Source organism: Carlito syrichta, unplaced genomic scaffold (genome assembly GCF_000164805.1).
Source record: "Carlito syrichta isolate Samal-C Ts95f unplaced genomic scaffold, Tarsius_syrichta-2.0.1 Scaffold305867, whole genome shotgun sequence".
Lineage (NCBI taxonomy): Eukaryota > Metazoa > Chordata > Mammalia > Primates > Tarsiidae > Carlito > Carlito syrichta.
The window spans coordinates 456181-472673 of NW_007249963.1; the positions used below are offsets into that span (position 1 = coordinate 456181).

Sequence of the window (16493 nt, forward strand, 5' to 3'; positions counted from 1 at the left end):
AGGTGATCCTTCCACCTCAGCCTTACAAGTAGCTGGAACTACAGGCATGCACCACCATGCCTGGCTAATTTTCTGATTTATTGTAGAGATGAGATCTTGCAAAGTTGCCCAGGATGGTCTCAAACCCCTGGGCTCAAGCAGTTCTCTCACCTTGACCTCCCAAAGTGCTGGGATTATAGGCGTGAGCCACCATGCCCAGTCAAAAACCAGGTTTTAAAAATACATGCTAGCCGGGTTCAGTGGCTCAGCCTGTAATCCCTCGCTTGGGGAGGCTGAGGTGAGTGGATTGCCTGAGCCCACGGGTTCGAGATCCGCCTGTGAAACGTGGCGAGACCTCATCTCTACAATAAAAAAAAAAAAAAATTAGCTGGGCATGGTAGTGCGCGCCTGTAGTTCCAGCTGCTTGGAAGACTGAGGTGGAAGGATCGCCTGAGTCCAGCAGGTTGAGGCTGTGGTGGCCGGGAGTGGCCACTGCACTCCAATCTGGGTGACAGAGTGAGACTCCTACTCAAAAAAAAAAAAAATGCTATGGTTCCTGAAGTCCCTCTACAAACAAGGCACAGGCTGTTGGCTGGTGGCCCTGCTGAATGCGTAATCAATGGAGCCTCAGATGCCATCAAGCCAGGGCCAAGACATGGTGCTAAGTTGGATACGCATCGCATACAGTTTTCCAAAGTGGGCATGGGCTGGGTGGGGGTAGGGGATGCCGGGGCAAAGACATGGAAGGTGGCTGCTTCTACACAGACTGAGCAAAGAACAGAAGAGCTTGCAACAGCAGCTGAGGAATCGCGAGGGTCACAGAGCTCAGGTCAGGCCTGAAGCCACCCTTGCAGTATTAGACTCCTTGCTCCTTTCAGATTCAAACCATGCAGAAGGATTAGGTTTCATTCTTAAAGTGAAACTCAGGCGCAGTGGCTCACGCCTGCAATCCCAGCACTCTGGGAGGCCGAGGCCAGAGAATTGCTTGAACCCAAGTTTGAGACCAGCCTAGGCCTTATTTCTACAAATAATCAAAAACTTAAGCACACATGGTACCATGCGTGTAATCTCAGCTACTAGGGAGGCTGAGGAAGGAGGATCTGTTTAGCCTAGGAGGTTGAGGCTATGAGTGAGCTGTGATTACACCAGTGCACTCCAGTCTGTAAAACAGAGTGAGATCCTGACTCAAAAAAAAAAAGTGAAACTCATTTGCTTGGAGACAAATGTCCACATACCAGTGGAACAAATGATATGTACCATATTGGGCTTTCCTACTAGAATGGAATCTTCATGAGGGCAAGACTGGTGTTGGTTCTGTGCAGTCCTGAAGCGCTAGTACACGGCCTGGCCCAAAGCAGTCACTTAATATCTGCTGAATTGAGGATTATGCATAGTTTTAAGGGTCCTTTCTGAGCCATCGCCTGAAAGACACACTCACTCAGCGAGGTCAGTAATATTTGAGTTATATTATTCTAGTGTACAGCAAATCTAGGCCCAAAAGAATTAAGTGACTGTTCCAAGGTCACATAACTAGAAAAAAGTCAGGAACTATGATTCCAGGAGACTGGAACACAGCTCCCCGAGTTTCTGCACCAGGACATTTTCCACTATGACATCTGTGTCAAATATAGACAATAGACAGTCAAACGATACAGTGCACAAAAAAACCTGGCACTGGCCGAGTGCAGTGGCTCACACCTACAATTCCAGCACTTTAGGAAGCAGAGGCGAGAAGATTGCCTGAGCCCAGTGGTTCGAGACCAGCCTGGGCAACTTGGCAAGACCTCATCACTATAATAAATCAAAAAATAAGTTGGACATGATAGCACGTGCCTGTAGTTCCAGCTACTTGGAAGGCTGAGGTGGAAGGACTGCCTGAACCCAGGAGATCAAAGCTGAGGCGGCCGTGGGTGCGCCACTGCACTCCAGCCTGGGTGACAAAGTGAGACTCCCACTCAAAAAATAATAATAATAATAACCTGCCACATACATAACCCCACTGTGGCTGCAGGACACTCACTGGGACATTAATTTCGGTGGATCAACTGTGAATGGAAAGGTAGCGGTCAAAACAATGAGGTAATTCCTGGTCAAAAACACACGCCTGGTGCTTAACTAGCAACAGAAATTCAGAGATACATGCTGTCTCTTGACCTGAAATAAGGAGACTTCTCTCCAGAAGTGCTGGCAGGAACAGTGGGACTCAGCTGCCTGGCCCAGGCCTCTCCAATGATGGCCAGGCCACAGCTCCCCAAGGCCAGCACCTAGAGTGACAGGCAGCTCTGCAAACTCAGGCTGTAGGGACTGTGTCTTAAGAGGAAGGCCATCAGCCCCTGGGACCCCATAGAGAAATTAACATCAAAGCTGTCTTCAAAGGGAAAGGGTAGGAAAGACTTGACCAAGTCTGTTCTGTCATGCCTGTGATTCTCCAAGAAAATGCTACTGTGATCACAGGACTTGGCTCTGCTAATGGTCTCTTATCATTTCTATTCCTCTGGCTTCACTTCCATTCCCCACTCTCCTTCAAATTATGACCTTGGGTCTTTCTGTATGTCTCTAGGACACATTCAAAGGAAAGGCACTGTATGTCAATCTGAAGAAACCAATATTAATATTCACGTGCATACCTAATACCCAGGCCCTTTATGAGCAAGCCAAGTGGGAAGAAGGCAGTCTATTATTCCCGGTTAGCGCTAAGATCCTACTTAGTGAATGCAAAAGGAGATCCCTTCAGATCGTGAAGCTACTAGAAAAAGAATGAGTGTTCAGAAGATTACGCCCTGCCACTACCTAGTAGTCAGGCAACTCGGCCTATTTCCTTATTTATATATAAAATGGGAACTCAGAAAAGCAAGCTACTTCATGTCTAGGAGCATTAAAATGCTCCTAATGGCCAGGCAGGCACAGTGGCTCACTCCTGTAACTGCAGCCCATTGGCAGGCGGAGGTGAGAAGATTGCCCGAGCCCACGGGTTCGAGACCAGTCTGGGCAACATGGCCAGACCTCATCTCCACGATAAAAAAAAAAAAAAAAATTTAGCTGGGCGTGCTGGTGTGCACCTGTAGTTCCAGCTACTTGGAAAGCTCAGGCAGAAGGGTTACCTGAGCCCAGCAGGTCAAGGCCGAGGTGGCCGTGAGCATGCCACTGCACTCCAGCCTGGGTGACAGAGTGAGACACCAACTCAAAAAAAAAAAAAAAAAGCCGGGCGCGGTGGCTCACAACTAAAGTCCCAGCAATTTGGGAAGCCGAGGTGAGAGGATTGAGCCCATGGATTCGAGACCAGCCTGAGCACCTTGGAGAGGCTTCATCTCTACAATAAATCAAAAAATTAGCCGGCTGTAATGGCTCGCGCCTGTAGTTCGGCTACTTGGAAGGGTGAGGCGGAAGGATCGCCGGAGCCCAGCAGGTCGACGCTGGGGTGGCCGTGAGCGTGCCACTGCACTCCAGCCTGGGCGATGGAGTGAGATTCCGACTCAAAAAGAAAAGAAAAGCAAGTGCCATTTTATAATTAGGCACATTTGTTTCCTGGAAAGTTTTACTTTTGTCAGCTAAACTCCCAAGTAATTTGCATCTGCTTTAAAGCTCAAAGGACCACATGTTTATTATCTAACTCAATTCGTTCATTGTTTTCTTTCTAGAAGACTTGTTCCCAAATATGCTATCAGCCACAAGATGGCGCTCTAGCATAGGAAATGAACTCCTGAGCGGGGCTCTGCGGCCCGTGATTAGCATTCTGGGACCAGTAACAGTAACAGAAAAGCCCTTTGCTCACACCCCTGTCTGGACACCGGCGTTTGTGTACTTACTTTCTGAGGAAATCTTCTAAACCCTGGCGACGCTGATCCACGTGCTGGCGATTGTTCATGTTGAAAAACAGGTTTTTAGACGGAAGTTCTGGCAGTTCTCTTAAGAGAAAGAAAAAAGAAAAACATTTTTAAATGATCAAATCAAGGTGATCTCGTTACAGAAATTCTCGAAGGGAAGGCAAATTATGCAGATGATAATTATCACACAACTACTATATAGTTATTATTATATAGTTATATAATAAGGGTATGAGGAAATCGACTTAAAACACATCTTTAAACATTCCTAAAGTCTTCCATGGTCAAGATCCAGAAAAGTTGGTGAAATTCAAGTAATACTTTTTTTTTTTTTTAACTTTTGAACACTGACACATGCTCCCTCATGGACTTCTTTTTTTAATTTTTAATATTTTGTATTTTTGTAGGGACAGAGTAGGAGGGGAGTCTCACTATGTTGCCCAAGCTGGTCTTGGACTTCTGGCTTCAAGCAATCTGCCCACCTCAATCTCCCAAAGTTCTAGAATTACAGGCGTGGGCTACCACGCCCAGTCTCAAGTGATACATTTTTAATTCGGGTGCAGTAGCCACAAAACTAACTAAAGCTATATAATGTCATCAAGAAGACAGTCATAAAATCCTTCATGTCTTATATATCTTAATGCACATCAATTTTTAAATATTGAATATAATAGTAAAGTCTTCTTTGTTTTTTGTTTGTTTGTTTTTGAGTTGGAGTCTCACTCTGTCGCCCAGACTGGAGTGCAGTGGCCGCTCCCGGCCACCACAGCCTCGACCTGCTGGGCTCCGGCGATCCTTCCGCCTCAGCCTTCCAAGTAGCCGGAATTACAGGCATGCGCTACCACTGATTTTTTGATTTATTGTAGAGATGAGGTCTCGCTGCCCAGGCAGGTCTCGAACCCGCGGGCTCAGGCAATCCACTCACCTCAGCCTCCCAAAGGCACGGGATTACAGGCTGAGCCACCGAGCCCAGCCATAGTAAAGTCTTCTTAATATACTGTCTTAAAAAATCACTTATACGGCCATTGTTCTGCTAAGCTATGGTCTGGCCATGTGCTCTTTGAGCTGTGGCCGCCAGATTCCTAAGCTTTGGCTCCCTCTCCTACCTTGGAGAGGTAAATCTCTTCTCTCGTTTCTCTTTCTCTCTTCTCTAATTTACTTTCTAAATAAACTATATTTCTTTATTTAAAATAAAAATAAATAAATAATAAATTACTTACACCAGCAATGCATTACTTTGAAGCCTCTGTCTGAGCCACACAAATTCTCTGTATCTTCTTCGTACACAGGATGTTTTCATGGTAAAACACATGCTATTCGTCTGTAGAGAAAAATAGAAAAATATAAGCCTCACCAAGGGGGAAAAAATGTCTTTCTTATATCTGTAACTCACAATATAGTCCCAATATTCATTCTAAATAGGATTTAAACTACCAAAAATATATTCACCCTTAATGCCAGTACCCTGAAATGTCTCCACATGACCCACCAACATAGCCCAGGAGACAGCCAGGATGGCCTGAGTGAGGCATGACCTGGCCACTCCCTGAGTCCTGAAGGAGCCTCTGGCTCACCTATCAGCACTGCTTTCCAGGATAAATCATAAGAAATAAACAAATCCTAAAGTATAAATTACCCAGAAGAGCTCAGGGTCTTCCGTTGCATTTTAATACCATCCCCTGGCCAGGAGCAGTCCGCTGGTAATCCCAGCACTTTGGGAGGCTGAGGCAGGAGGATTGCTTGCGCCCAGGAGCTCAAGACCAACCTGGGCAACATAGCAAGATCTCACCTTCTACCAAAAAAAAAAAAAGAACATTAGCCAGGCATGGTAGTGAGCACCAGGAATCTCCGCTACTTGGGAGGCTGAGGTGGGAGAATCACTTCAGCCCAGGAGTTTGAGGTTGTGATGAGCTGGATTATGCCACTGCATCTTAGCCAGGTGACAGAGTGAGATCCTCAACTCAAAAAAGAATTCTTTTTTGAACTTAAAAAAATTAGCCGGGCATGGTGGCATGCATCTGTAGTTCCAGCTACTTGGAAGGCTGAGGCAGAATGATCACCTGAACCCAGCAGGTCGAGGCTGCCGTGGCTGTGATGGTGCCACTGCACTCTAGCCAGGTGACAGAGTGAGATCCTCAACTCAAAAAAATTTTTTTCTTTTTTTTACTTAAAAAAAATACCACCATCCATGTGCTGGAGGAGGCTTTGAGAATTAGAGACACCTTCCCACAGCCTTTTAAAAGACATCACAGAAGTCATCAGCTTCACGACATGGCCATCCCTGAAGGTTACATAAATCACCAGGAATCCTGAAATCACCTTTAAACTAGAGAACAGCACTTCCCTTCTCTACTAGACATGAGAGGGTGTGTGATCAGAGTCAGAGAGCAGCAATCATGCCTGGGGACTAATATCTGGTGTAGGGGACCGGCATACAGAAATTCCAGTCCTGGCTCTGCCACAGGACAAGTCACTTAAACTTCTGTTTCTTAAGGCCAGGTGCAGTGGCTCATGCCTATAATCCCGGTACTTTGGGAGGCCGAGGTGACAGGATTACCTGAGCCCATGGGTTCGAGACCAGCCTGGGCAACTTCACAAGCCCTCACCTCTACAATAAATCAGAAAATTATCTGGGCTTGGTGGTGTATGCCTGTAGCTCCAGCCACTTGGAAGGCTGATGCGGAAGGATCACCTGAGCCCAGCAGGTCGAGTCTGTAGTGGCTGTGAGTGTACCACTGTACTCCAGCCTGGGTAACAGAGTGAGACTCTGACTCAAAAACAAACAAACAAACAAACTTCCATTTCCTAAGTACTGAAACTGGATGAACTAACACATATGTAGTTCTCAGGGCGGTTGCAAGCACTTGGCAAATGTTATCTTCAATATTATTATTGGTTACTAAGTGTTGGTTTCTTTCTGGGTGCCCAGAGACACACTTGGAAAAAGTCACCTGTAGAGTGCCCACCCTAGGCTAAGGGTCTCCTCTGGGTAAACCCCAGGTGGAGTAAATACTCTCCTGGCGGAAAGCCGGAGGCCAGCAAGTCTTTGCATCTCCTGGTTTTTGAAAAGAAGAATATCTCTATTTTTTATATTTGTTTCAAAATTCTGTTTTGTAATCTTCATTGCCAATGACAAACAATTTTTTTTTTTTTTGGCTCCCAAGATTTGTACTATTTCAAGTTATTATTCTACCACTTAAGCCCAAGAATTGTTTTCCTGGGGAAATCTACGTAATTACGTGCATTAGGTCCTAAACTGTTCCCATGAAATATATGGCACAGTTCCCGGTATTCATAGACTTTCTAAGGTGAAGCATGCAGGCAAGTTAAGAGACACGCCCCCAAAGTAGCCACTGCTCTAAATCTTCACTAACATTGACGATGTGGTGGCAAACACGATGGAAGGTAATATTCTGAGGGTAGATTTCAGAGCACACCAGGGCCTCACTTTAGTGTGCTCCATGGGAACTAAGCCAGCAGACTGTGTCACACCAGAATCAGTGCCCTAACAAGGCTCGAGCAGGCATCTTCTCAGTACCCACTCCCTGGAGACCCCTGCAAGGGACTCCTGGCATCTCGGGTGAGGACAGGGTGGACTGTCACTCCCTTTAATTTCTCTGCTCAAATCATCGTGGCTAACAATAACTAAACATGGGACCTACGCCAGACTGAGGCCCCCCAAGTCCCTCATTTGCAGGACAGGCTCAGGAGAGGACAGAGAATGGCCTGCCAGCTCCAGAGTCTCCTAGGTTAAAATTCCAAGTGAATGTTAAGATGTCAGAGTCCCCTGATAACATCTCCCTGGAGGTTAATTTAAGAGTTACGCCAAAGTCCTATGGGAGCAGCATCTAAGAGGGGCCAATGAGAGATTCCTAGCCTCCAGTTCACTTTTAATTGTTGGCGGAGGCCATGACAATCCAAGACTCAGCATGGGAACCGAATGAAGACACCCTTCTGGAAGGCAAAGCCCCAGAAGGGATCCGTGTACGTGGCAAAGCCCCATGGAAAGTCTTCAGGAAAGTTCTACATGAATGTCCTGTGACTCATGGTCGCCTGTTTGTTCCCATTATATTGTTATGCTTATGCCTTACAGGAATAATATGCTTAAATCTCCCCTTGGGAAAGAATGCTGTGACTAAAGTTATGGATTACAGCATCTATAATGTTAATAATAAAGCAGCTAATGTTTCAAATGGCGGAGGCCATGACAGTCCAGGACTCAGCATGGGAACCGAATGAAGACACCCTTCTGAAAGGCAAAGCCCCAGAAGGGATCCGTGTGTGTGGCAAAGCCCCACGGAAAGTCTTGAGGAAAGTTCTACATGAATGTCCTGTGACTCATGGTCGCCTATTTGTTTCCATTATATTGTTCAATAATAAAGCAGTTAATGCTTCACCATTGGCCATGCCTTAGGAAATGCAAATAGCAACACAACGGGTCACAATGACCCAACCAATTACTCCAAAACCTACTGTGAAGAAGTGTACTTTTAACTGTTCTACTTTATGTTAAAACTATGGTATCGAGAAATGACAGAAACTGAGGTACAAACTAAAGCAAACACAATTAAGCCATACAAACAACACCAGAGTAGTCACAAGTTTAAAGCTTGGAAACAATATCACAAACCCTTGCCAACTGTTAGAGCAGGCCCCCATATAGGTTATAATATGAATGGTAGAATTTGGTGGGTATCTAGAGGAAAGAGTAGTATACAAAACTTAGAATGGCTTGACCCTCCACTACCTTATACAGGTACATATGATGATAATATGGTTAGAAAAGTCTGGATAGGTGAAAGACATGTTAAATAAAAAAACTTATCTTTATGGGGAAAAAATAAAACGCAGTGGGCCCCCTTGGTGCCTGCTTTCTAAAACCCAAAAAGGTCAGTACTTAGTAAAAAGTAAAATGATTGGTATATATAAATAAATATAGACACTGCCTCATCACAGACAGCAACCTTTAAATTAAAACTATATAAAAGTTATATGCCTAACACCTTTATATCTATATAGACTATTTACCTTTATAAAGCATAAGTTTTACTTTCCACTTGCTAACCTTTTGACTAATATTAACCTTGCCCTTTTAATAAGTTACCACTTCCAAGAACAGCTAATTTCTTATATGTAGACATTATTAAACCGTATAATTATCAGAATTGTAAAATCATTAGTACATCATACAATCGTTTCGATATGTTTTGATTGTTAATTTTTTCCTTTACTGTTAACTTTCTGCTAAGTGTGTGCCAAAAATTATGACATAAATAAATCAGCACTGGTGTGCTTCAGTGCCAGAGTGCCTAAAAGAAACTCTGGTCACGACTCTTCCTTCCCTCACCTCATCACGCCTCCTTCTCAGGTCCCCGTGAACCCCCCGGAGCTGGCCTCTGGCAAATTGTACAACAGATAGAGGCGGCCTCCCCAGGGTTACACTATGCTGAGTTCACTAACTGATGAAGCTCCCCCACCTGGTCTGGTTGCTTTTTCTGCGATTCAAAGACGTATCCATTGTTAATTGATGAGCATTTCAGGGAAGCACTGGGACACCATCGAATAATATTTGTGGAGCCCAGCACTCCTGGCCCCACATGGAGATTTCTAAATTCACACCACTGTTTACATAGCAGAGAAGAACCCATGCTTTCATTAACCCAGGAGAACAATGACATTTCATGCGTATCATAAAGTGTGTGGTGAGTACTCACACAATTTTTTTTTAGAGAAAGTCAAAAGACAACTAGAGAACTTCAGTTCACTTCAAATGCTTTTTCTTATATGCTTATCATTTTCTACACAGAATGCAACTCTAGTGTGAGCTTGAATGAAACCAAAATGCAATCCAAATAAGTGGCATTTCCTGGCAACAGCCTGCCACCCAACTAAAAAAGCGGTTCTGAGTTTTGACTTTGTTAATATTCCAAGTTGTGAAACCTTGAAAGAAAAAACGGAAGAAAGGAGAGAAACAAAAAAACAAAGGTTTTATGCAGCTGTTTGGGTGTCCAGTCTACCAATTTAGCTATTCACACTGGGAAGAATACATGATAGCTAAATTTTTCTTCACTTGTGCTATGAAGTCTCATTGCTCCCAAGTTTGAACTGATTTAGTTTGCATCTGATGCATATCTGGTTTAGATGCAAAAAGTGACTATCTTCAAGAGCAGGGGCCAAAATGATAGCCTGAGGACCAAATCAGGTCTGCCACCTGTCTTTGCAAACAAAGTTTTATTGGAAAACAATTCAGCTATTCATGGACAAACCAGCTTTGGCTGCTTTCCCCTTACAACAGGAACCAGTCATCTCAATAGAAACAATGCTGGCCCACAAGACTGAAGACTTTTGCTACCTTTACAGAAAAAGTTTGCTGACCCTTGCTCAAGATGACCACAGAAGGCCACATAACATACAACATTGTTCAAGAGATTATGATACAGAAATATTCGAGCAAAAGTATGTCATTTCCAGTTGTTTACTCATCACATTCATTACTCAGAATCTAGACAAATTAATTGCAGATTAATTGCATGTATTCATTTCCTACTTTGAGTCTATATAAAAAACACTACACATCTCTTTTCCAGAGAACTCTATGTCCTCTCAAAACCTGAGATTTATTAGGCATTATAATCAACCAGAAATATGTCATAGCAGATCATGAAGTCATTAATGAGCTGTAAATAATCTTTAGTCCTGAATCTTTGCTGTACACACATCTTCATACCTGCAATAAACACTACAATATTAATATTACCAAAGTTACAGTAGGGGATTCAAGTAAATCATTTTTCAACTTTAGGAACCACCTAACTACTTTCATTTAAGATGTAAGCATTATTTGCCAATATTCAAGTTCAGTTATTTAAATTAGGAACACGTTTACAAATTTTAATTTTAGGTAGATCATAGTATCCCATGATCTGTATGCTACCTACAAATTACTATTTCTATTGACTACTGACTACATACTTACATGAATACATATCTCATAGTCAATGTAAGAATGCCAGAAGTCCTCCTTCTGAATCCTAGGATCTCGAACCCAGACACTTACAAATTCCTGTAACGGCATCATAAACAAAGAAATATGTTTCAGAACTGCAAGTCGGACTGGAAAGAGCAGAGAGAAACGACTGTGCTAAAACGAAACTGAAATGAGCTTCATTTCAGTGGTCAGCCTTTAAAAAACAAGAAGTCAAGTCAATGAATCAGGCACCATGGGCAAGTCCAGAAAACACTTTTGCAACAAATGAAATTTTGAAAATGCAAAACAGAGTAGGGTGCACTTCTGGATAGTTTTACAAGTTATCTGAAGCCAAAGTAAATTCTAGAGGTATTTTTTAAAATTTTTAGTCATGAAACATAGGTTCACATTTTTCTCAAATGTTAAAAGTGATCATTTCTTACTTTCTTTATCTCTCTAAAGTAATACCAGGGCTCAGTCTGGTAAATAACTTCCTGGAACACAAATAAGAAAGGGTAGCAAAGGGCATGTGAAAAGTAAGCAATGAGTGTTGACATTGACTTTGTGAGTGCAACCCAGCCTCATGAGAATAAGCAGTAATAATTTATTAATAGAAAGATGAACACCTTCCTTTATACAATGCTTGTCTTTTTAAAATGTCCTGCCCATATATTATTATTTTATCATGATATTTTTGTGCTATAGGTTAAAAAGATAAAGAAATCATATACAGTAGATAATTTTCTTCCTTTGTAAAGATAATAAGAATAGGAAATACAGGATAAAATTTTAAACAACACTTATTTTATTTTATTAATTTTTTTTTTGTTGTTTGAGTCAGTCTCACTCTGTAGCCCAGGTTGGAGTACAGTGGTACAATCACAGCTCACCACAGCCTCAGGGATAAAGCAGACCCTGCCTAGAGATGGAAACAAAAGCAATACCCTGGACGCCAGGCTTTCCACTTCTGTCTCCTGTCACTCTGTGTGCACACGTGTGTGTGTGTGTTAAACTCATTCTCTTATAGAACTTTTCACATACCCACAGTTCCTAGAATCAATCAACCAACCAATCACCCAAGATTCAATAAACAGAAAGACTAATAGATTAGGAATAGGAGAGACAACCAGGAATCCAGAGTAGACCACATCACCCGGCCTCAGTCCCAACCCTACACACATGCTCAGGCTGCATCCTGACTTTCACAAGACCTAGGAACTTCTGCCTTCATGGGTCCTTTCCTCCACACAAAAAATTAAAAGGCATAGTTTAAACTACAATGAAATAAAGATGAATATATTAATAACATATATTAAAACCTTTTCTTGTTTTGTTTTGAGTTGCCCTGGCTGGAGAGCAGTGGCACGCTCACAGCCACCACAGCCTCGACCTGCTGGGCTCAGGCAATCCTTCTGCCTCAGCCTTCCAAGTAGTTGGAACTACAGGCATGTGCCATCACACCGGCTTAATTTTTTGATTTATTGTAGAGACAAGGTCTCGCCATGTTGCCCAGGCTGGTCTTGAGCCCGTGGACTCAGGCAATCCTCTCGCTTCTGCCTCCCAAAGTGCTGGGATGACAGGCGTGAGCCACCACGTCCAACAAAACCTTTTATTTAACCTGGGAGTTGATTTTATTTTTCTGATTTTAAAAGGAATCAAAATACTTTGATAGGCTCCTAAAGTAGTGTGGGCTCCGGGTACAATGCCCAGGAGGGAAGTCAGCCTGCCTTCACTCTGAGCAAGGAAGCAGAGGTGACAAGAGAAGCCCAGGTCATCCTGCCCCCTTTCAGACAGACTCCAGGATGGCTCTCAGTCACCAGGTCACATGCGGGCCACGCTCCCTCAGAAGGTGCTGCAGCTCTACTTTTCCACTGAAGAGGCAGAAGTTCCTGGATATATCAAAAAGGGAAATTAACAATTTCCAGCAGCTTAGTATTCCACATGAACAGCAGAAGACATGCACCTGATACTGAAATAGTGGGCATTACACAGATGGCACGAAAATGAAAAATCAGGAAACACATTTGTCAACTTGCTACAAATTCGTGATTTTTTATTTTATTTATTTATTTTTTTTGAGTTGGAGTCTCACTCTGTTACCCAGGATGGAGTGCAGTGGCACGCTCACAGCCACCGCAGCCTTGACCTACTGGACTCAGGCGATCCTTCTGCCTCAGCCTTCCAAGTAGCTGGAACTACATGCATGCGCCACCAAGCTCGGCTAAGTTTTTGATTTATTGTAGAGACAAGGTCTCACCAAGTTACCCAGACTGGTCTCGAACCCATGGACTCAGGCAATCCTCTCACTTCTGCCTCCCAAAGTGCTGGGATTACGGGCTGAGCCACCGCGCCTGGCCCAAATTCGTGATTTTTTTAAAAAGGTAATGGGTCAGGTGCAGGGGCTCACACTTGTAATCCCAGCACTTTCGGAGGCTGAGGCAGGAGAATCACTTGAGCCCAAGAGTCCCAGACAAGCCTGAGCAACATAGTGATACCTCATCTCTACAAAAAATAAAAACAGCCCAGCATGGTGGCATGCTCCTGGAGTCCCAGCTACTCAGGAGGCTGTGGTGGGAAGCTTGCTTGAGGCCAGGAATTCAAGGTTGCGGTGAGTCATGATCATGCCACTGCACTACAGCCTGGGTGACAGAGCAAGATCCTGTCTCTAAATAAATAAGTAAAAATTTGAAAAGGTTTCTGAATTAAAACTATAAAATCCACAGTTACTACAATGCCACATACCCCTGACCACTCAACATATTAGTTGATGATAGTAGTAATGACAACTAGTTCTGGGGGAAAAAAAGATTAAAACAGGGCTTTTTTTTTTTCCTGTTGGTGATTGCCCAGTTACTAACACACAAACTTTTAGCGGCAGGTCCCTTTTCATGGAAAGAACACTGAATTTATAGTCACAAGACGGGCTAAATTCTGGCTCACCTACTTTCTAAATGAGAAACTTATTCACTGAGTCTCAGTTTTCACATCTGGAAAAATGGAACCATGCCTGTCCAACCTATTCCAGCTGTTTGCTAGGTGGATCAAATTATAAAATACTGGTGAAAGCAATGGGAAAATTTTCACCAAGAGACACATGAATAGAAAGTATTATTAGACAGAAAGAAAAATGCCTATCAACCAAAAGCAGTGAGGTCATGTAAGATGCTGAGCTCCTGTATGACAGCATAGGTTGCTTTGTAAGACTGAGTGCCTAGGCCGGGCTCAGTGACTCACACCTGTAATCCCAGCATTTTGGGAGGCAGTGGTAAGAGGACTGCCTGAGCCCAGGGGTTTGAGACCAGCCTGGGCAACTTGACGAGACCTCATCTCAACAAAAATTTAAAAATTAGCCAAGTGTGGTGGTGCGTGCCTGTGGTTCCAGCTACTTGGAAGGCTGAGGCGGAAGGATCACCTGAGCCCAGCAGGTGGAGTCTGCAGTGGCTGTGGGCGTGCCACTGCACTCCAGCCTGGGTGACAGAGTGAGACTCTGACTCAAAAAAAAAAACAAACGACTGAGTGCCTGGCACATTAACTGGCATTAAGCAATTAAGAAATGCTGAATACACACACACAAATATATGTATACAGGATCGTTCTTCAGCAAAAGGCAGAGTAGCCTAACCATGTCACAGTCCTTGCTCAGAGCAGGCACTTCATAATATGTGTAGAAGGAATGGACAACACAATGACAAATTATGGTCAAGTCTCTATTTTCCTCATCTCAGTGGGTTGGAATTCTCAGACTCTGCCATCATTATCAGTCATTAAGTCTAATCTTTAATTAGGGAAGGGTATGTTTAATACATATTTTTAAACCATGCTAGGGGGAAAAATGTCTTCTAAGAACACAGCAATGCATTTTTTTTTTTTTTTTTGAGTTTTTTGAGTTGGAGTCTCATTCTTGCCACCCAGACTAGAGTGCGAGTGGCATGCTCACAGCCACTGCAGTCTCAGCCTCCTGGGCTTAGGCAATCCTTCCACCTCAGCCTTCCAAGTGCTGGAACTACAGACTCAAGCCACCATGCCCGGCTAGGTTTTTGTGATTTATTGTACAGAAAAGGTCTCACTAAGTTGCCCAGGCTGGTCTCAAACCCCTGGGCTCAAGCAATCCTCTCACCTTGGCCTCCCAAAGTGCTGGGATTACAGGTTGAGCCACCGCGCCCTGTCAGTGCATTTTAAATGCACCCTCAAAATTCACCATGGCACTGAGACTTCAATTATTTTTTTCAACCGTGAAAGTCTTTAACTTGGTTGGAGCGCTGAGTATTGCTATCCTCTTGTGGATGCCAACTTTTCTTCCTTCTTGACTCCCTGCGACGTTGCTTGCCTCTGGGAGCCATCCTTGGCTGCTGCTCTTTGTCACAATTCTAGGGTGACCTCATCCAAACACTTTCAACACCCCGTGTGCACTGGTGATTCCCACCCCCTGCTCCATGCCAGCCCAGGCATCTCTCCCATGTCTCCAGCCTGATCCACCTACAAGTCCCATGAGCACTCGAGGCCCACATCCTTCCCACATCATCCTGCTCTCCATCCCAGTGAAGAGCATCCCCATCAATCCCAGCCAGAAACCCAGCTCCCCCAGACTTCTCTGACTCACCCCCCAAATCCACGCAGACCAAGTCCTTCACACTCACTCTTCTTCGAAGCCCCCACAACTCTCCTCCCTCTGCTGCTGCCTTGGTTCAAGGCCCTCTTGCCCAACATGAATGCAAAAGCTGCTCACTGACCTCTGGACTATCTTCAGTGCACCCACACCAAGACAAGGATGGCTCCAAAACACACATCTCAGGGTGTTGCTTCCCTGCTGACAGTCCTTCAAAAGCTGCCCCATAACCTCAAGGTCAAGTTCAAATTCTCAGCTTGACAATACAGCCTTTCAGGATCTCACTCTACTTATCTTCAAAGGGCAAGCTTAGATCCCCACACACAACATATCATTTCTCACTTCCATGCCTTTGAATATGCTCTTCTTTCTGCCTGGACTGCTGTCCATATGCTACTTTTTTTTCCTTTTATCTTTTCTTTTTTCTTCTACCATTTTTTGCTAACCCCAATGCATTTTTCTTTTTTTTCTTTTCTTTTCTTTTTTTTTTTTTTGAGTCAGAATCTCACTCTGTCACCCAGGCTAGAGTGCAATGGCACGCTGCTCACGGCCACCACAGCCTCGACCTGCTGGGCTCAGGTGATCCTTCCACCTCAGTCTTCCAAGAAACTGGAACTACAGGCATGTGCCACCAAGCCCAGCTAATTTTTTTGATTTATTTTAGAGACGAGGTCTCACCATGTTGCCCAGGCTGGTCTCAAACCCACAGGCTCAGCCAATCCTCTTGCCTAGCCTCCCAAAGTGCTGGTATTATAGGCGTGAGCCACCGTGTCTGGCTAATTATGCCTTTTTTTTTTTTTAGTCAGAGTCTCACTCTGTCGCCCAGGCTAGAGGACAGTAGTACACTCACAGCCACGCAGCCTCAACCTGCTGGGCACAGGCAATCCATTCTCCTCAGCCTTCCAAAAAATGGAACTATAGGCACGGGCCGCCACGGCTGACTAATTTTTGATGTAGAGGTGACGTCCTGCCAAGTTGCCCAGGCTGGTCTTGAACCCATTGACTCAGGCAATCCTCTCATCTTGGCTTCCCAAAGTGCTGGGATTATAGGCATGAGCCGTGCCCAAATTCATTTTTTTTTTTTTTTTTTTTTTTTAGTTGGAGTCTCACTCTGTCG

The 16493-nt window shown here is 44.1% G+C and overlaps 1 protein-coding gene across 3 annotated transcripts in view; it reads right to left on the minus strand.

Annotated features, from left to right (window-relative positions):
• SNX10 (sorting nexin 10) overlaps positions 1–16493 on the minus strand; it is a 39911-nt gene that overhangs the window by 7754 nt on the left and 15664 nt on the right. For 2 of the 3 annotated variants that reach the window (XM_008062836.1, XM_021714892.1), the window contains 3 exons: positions 10780–10866; positions 5024–5124; positions 3786–3884 (listed from right to left, as the gene is read on the minus strand). In XM_008062836.1, coding sequence (XP_008061027.1) covers positions 3786–3884; positions 5024–5124; positions 10780–10866 — 287 coding nt within the window. Of the gene's footprint in view, positions 1–3785; positions 3885–5023; positions 5125–10779; positions 10867–16493 lie in introns of those variants that run through there. The other variant, XM_021714893.1, reaches the window with a different exon arrangement.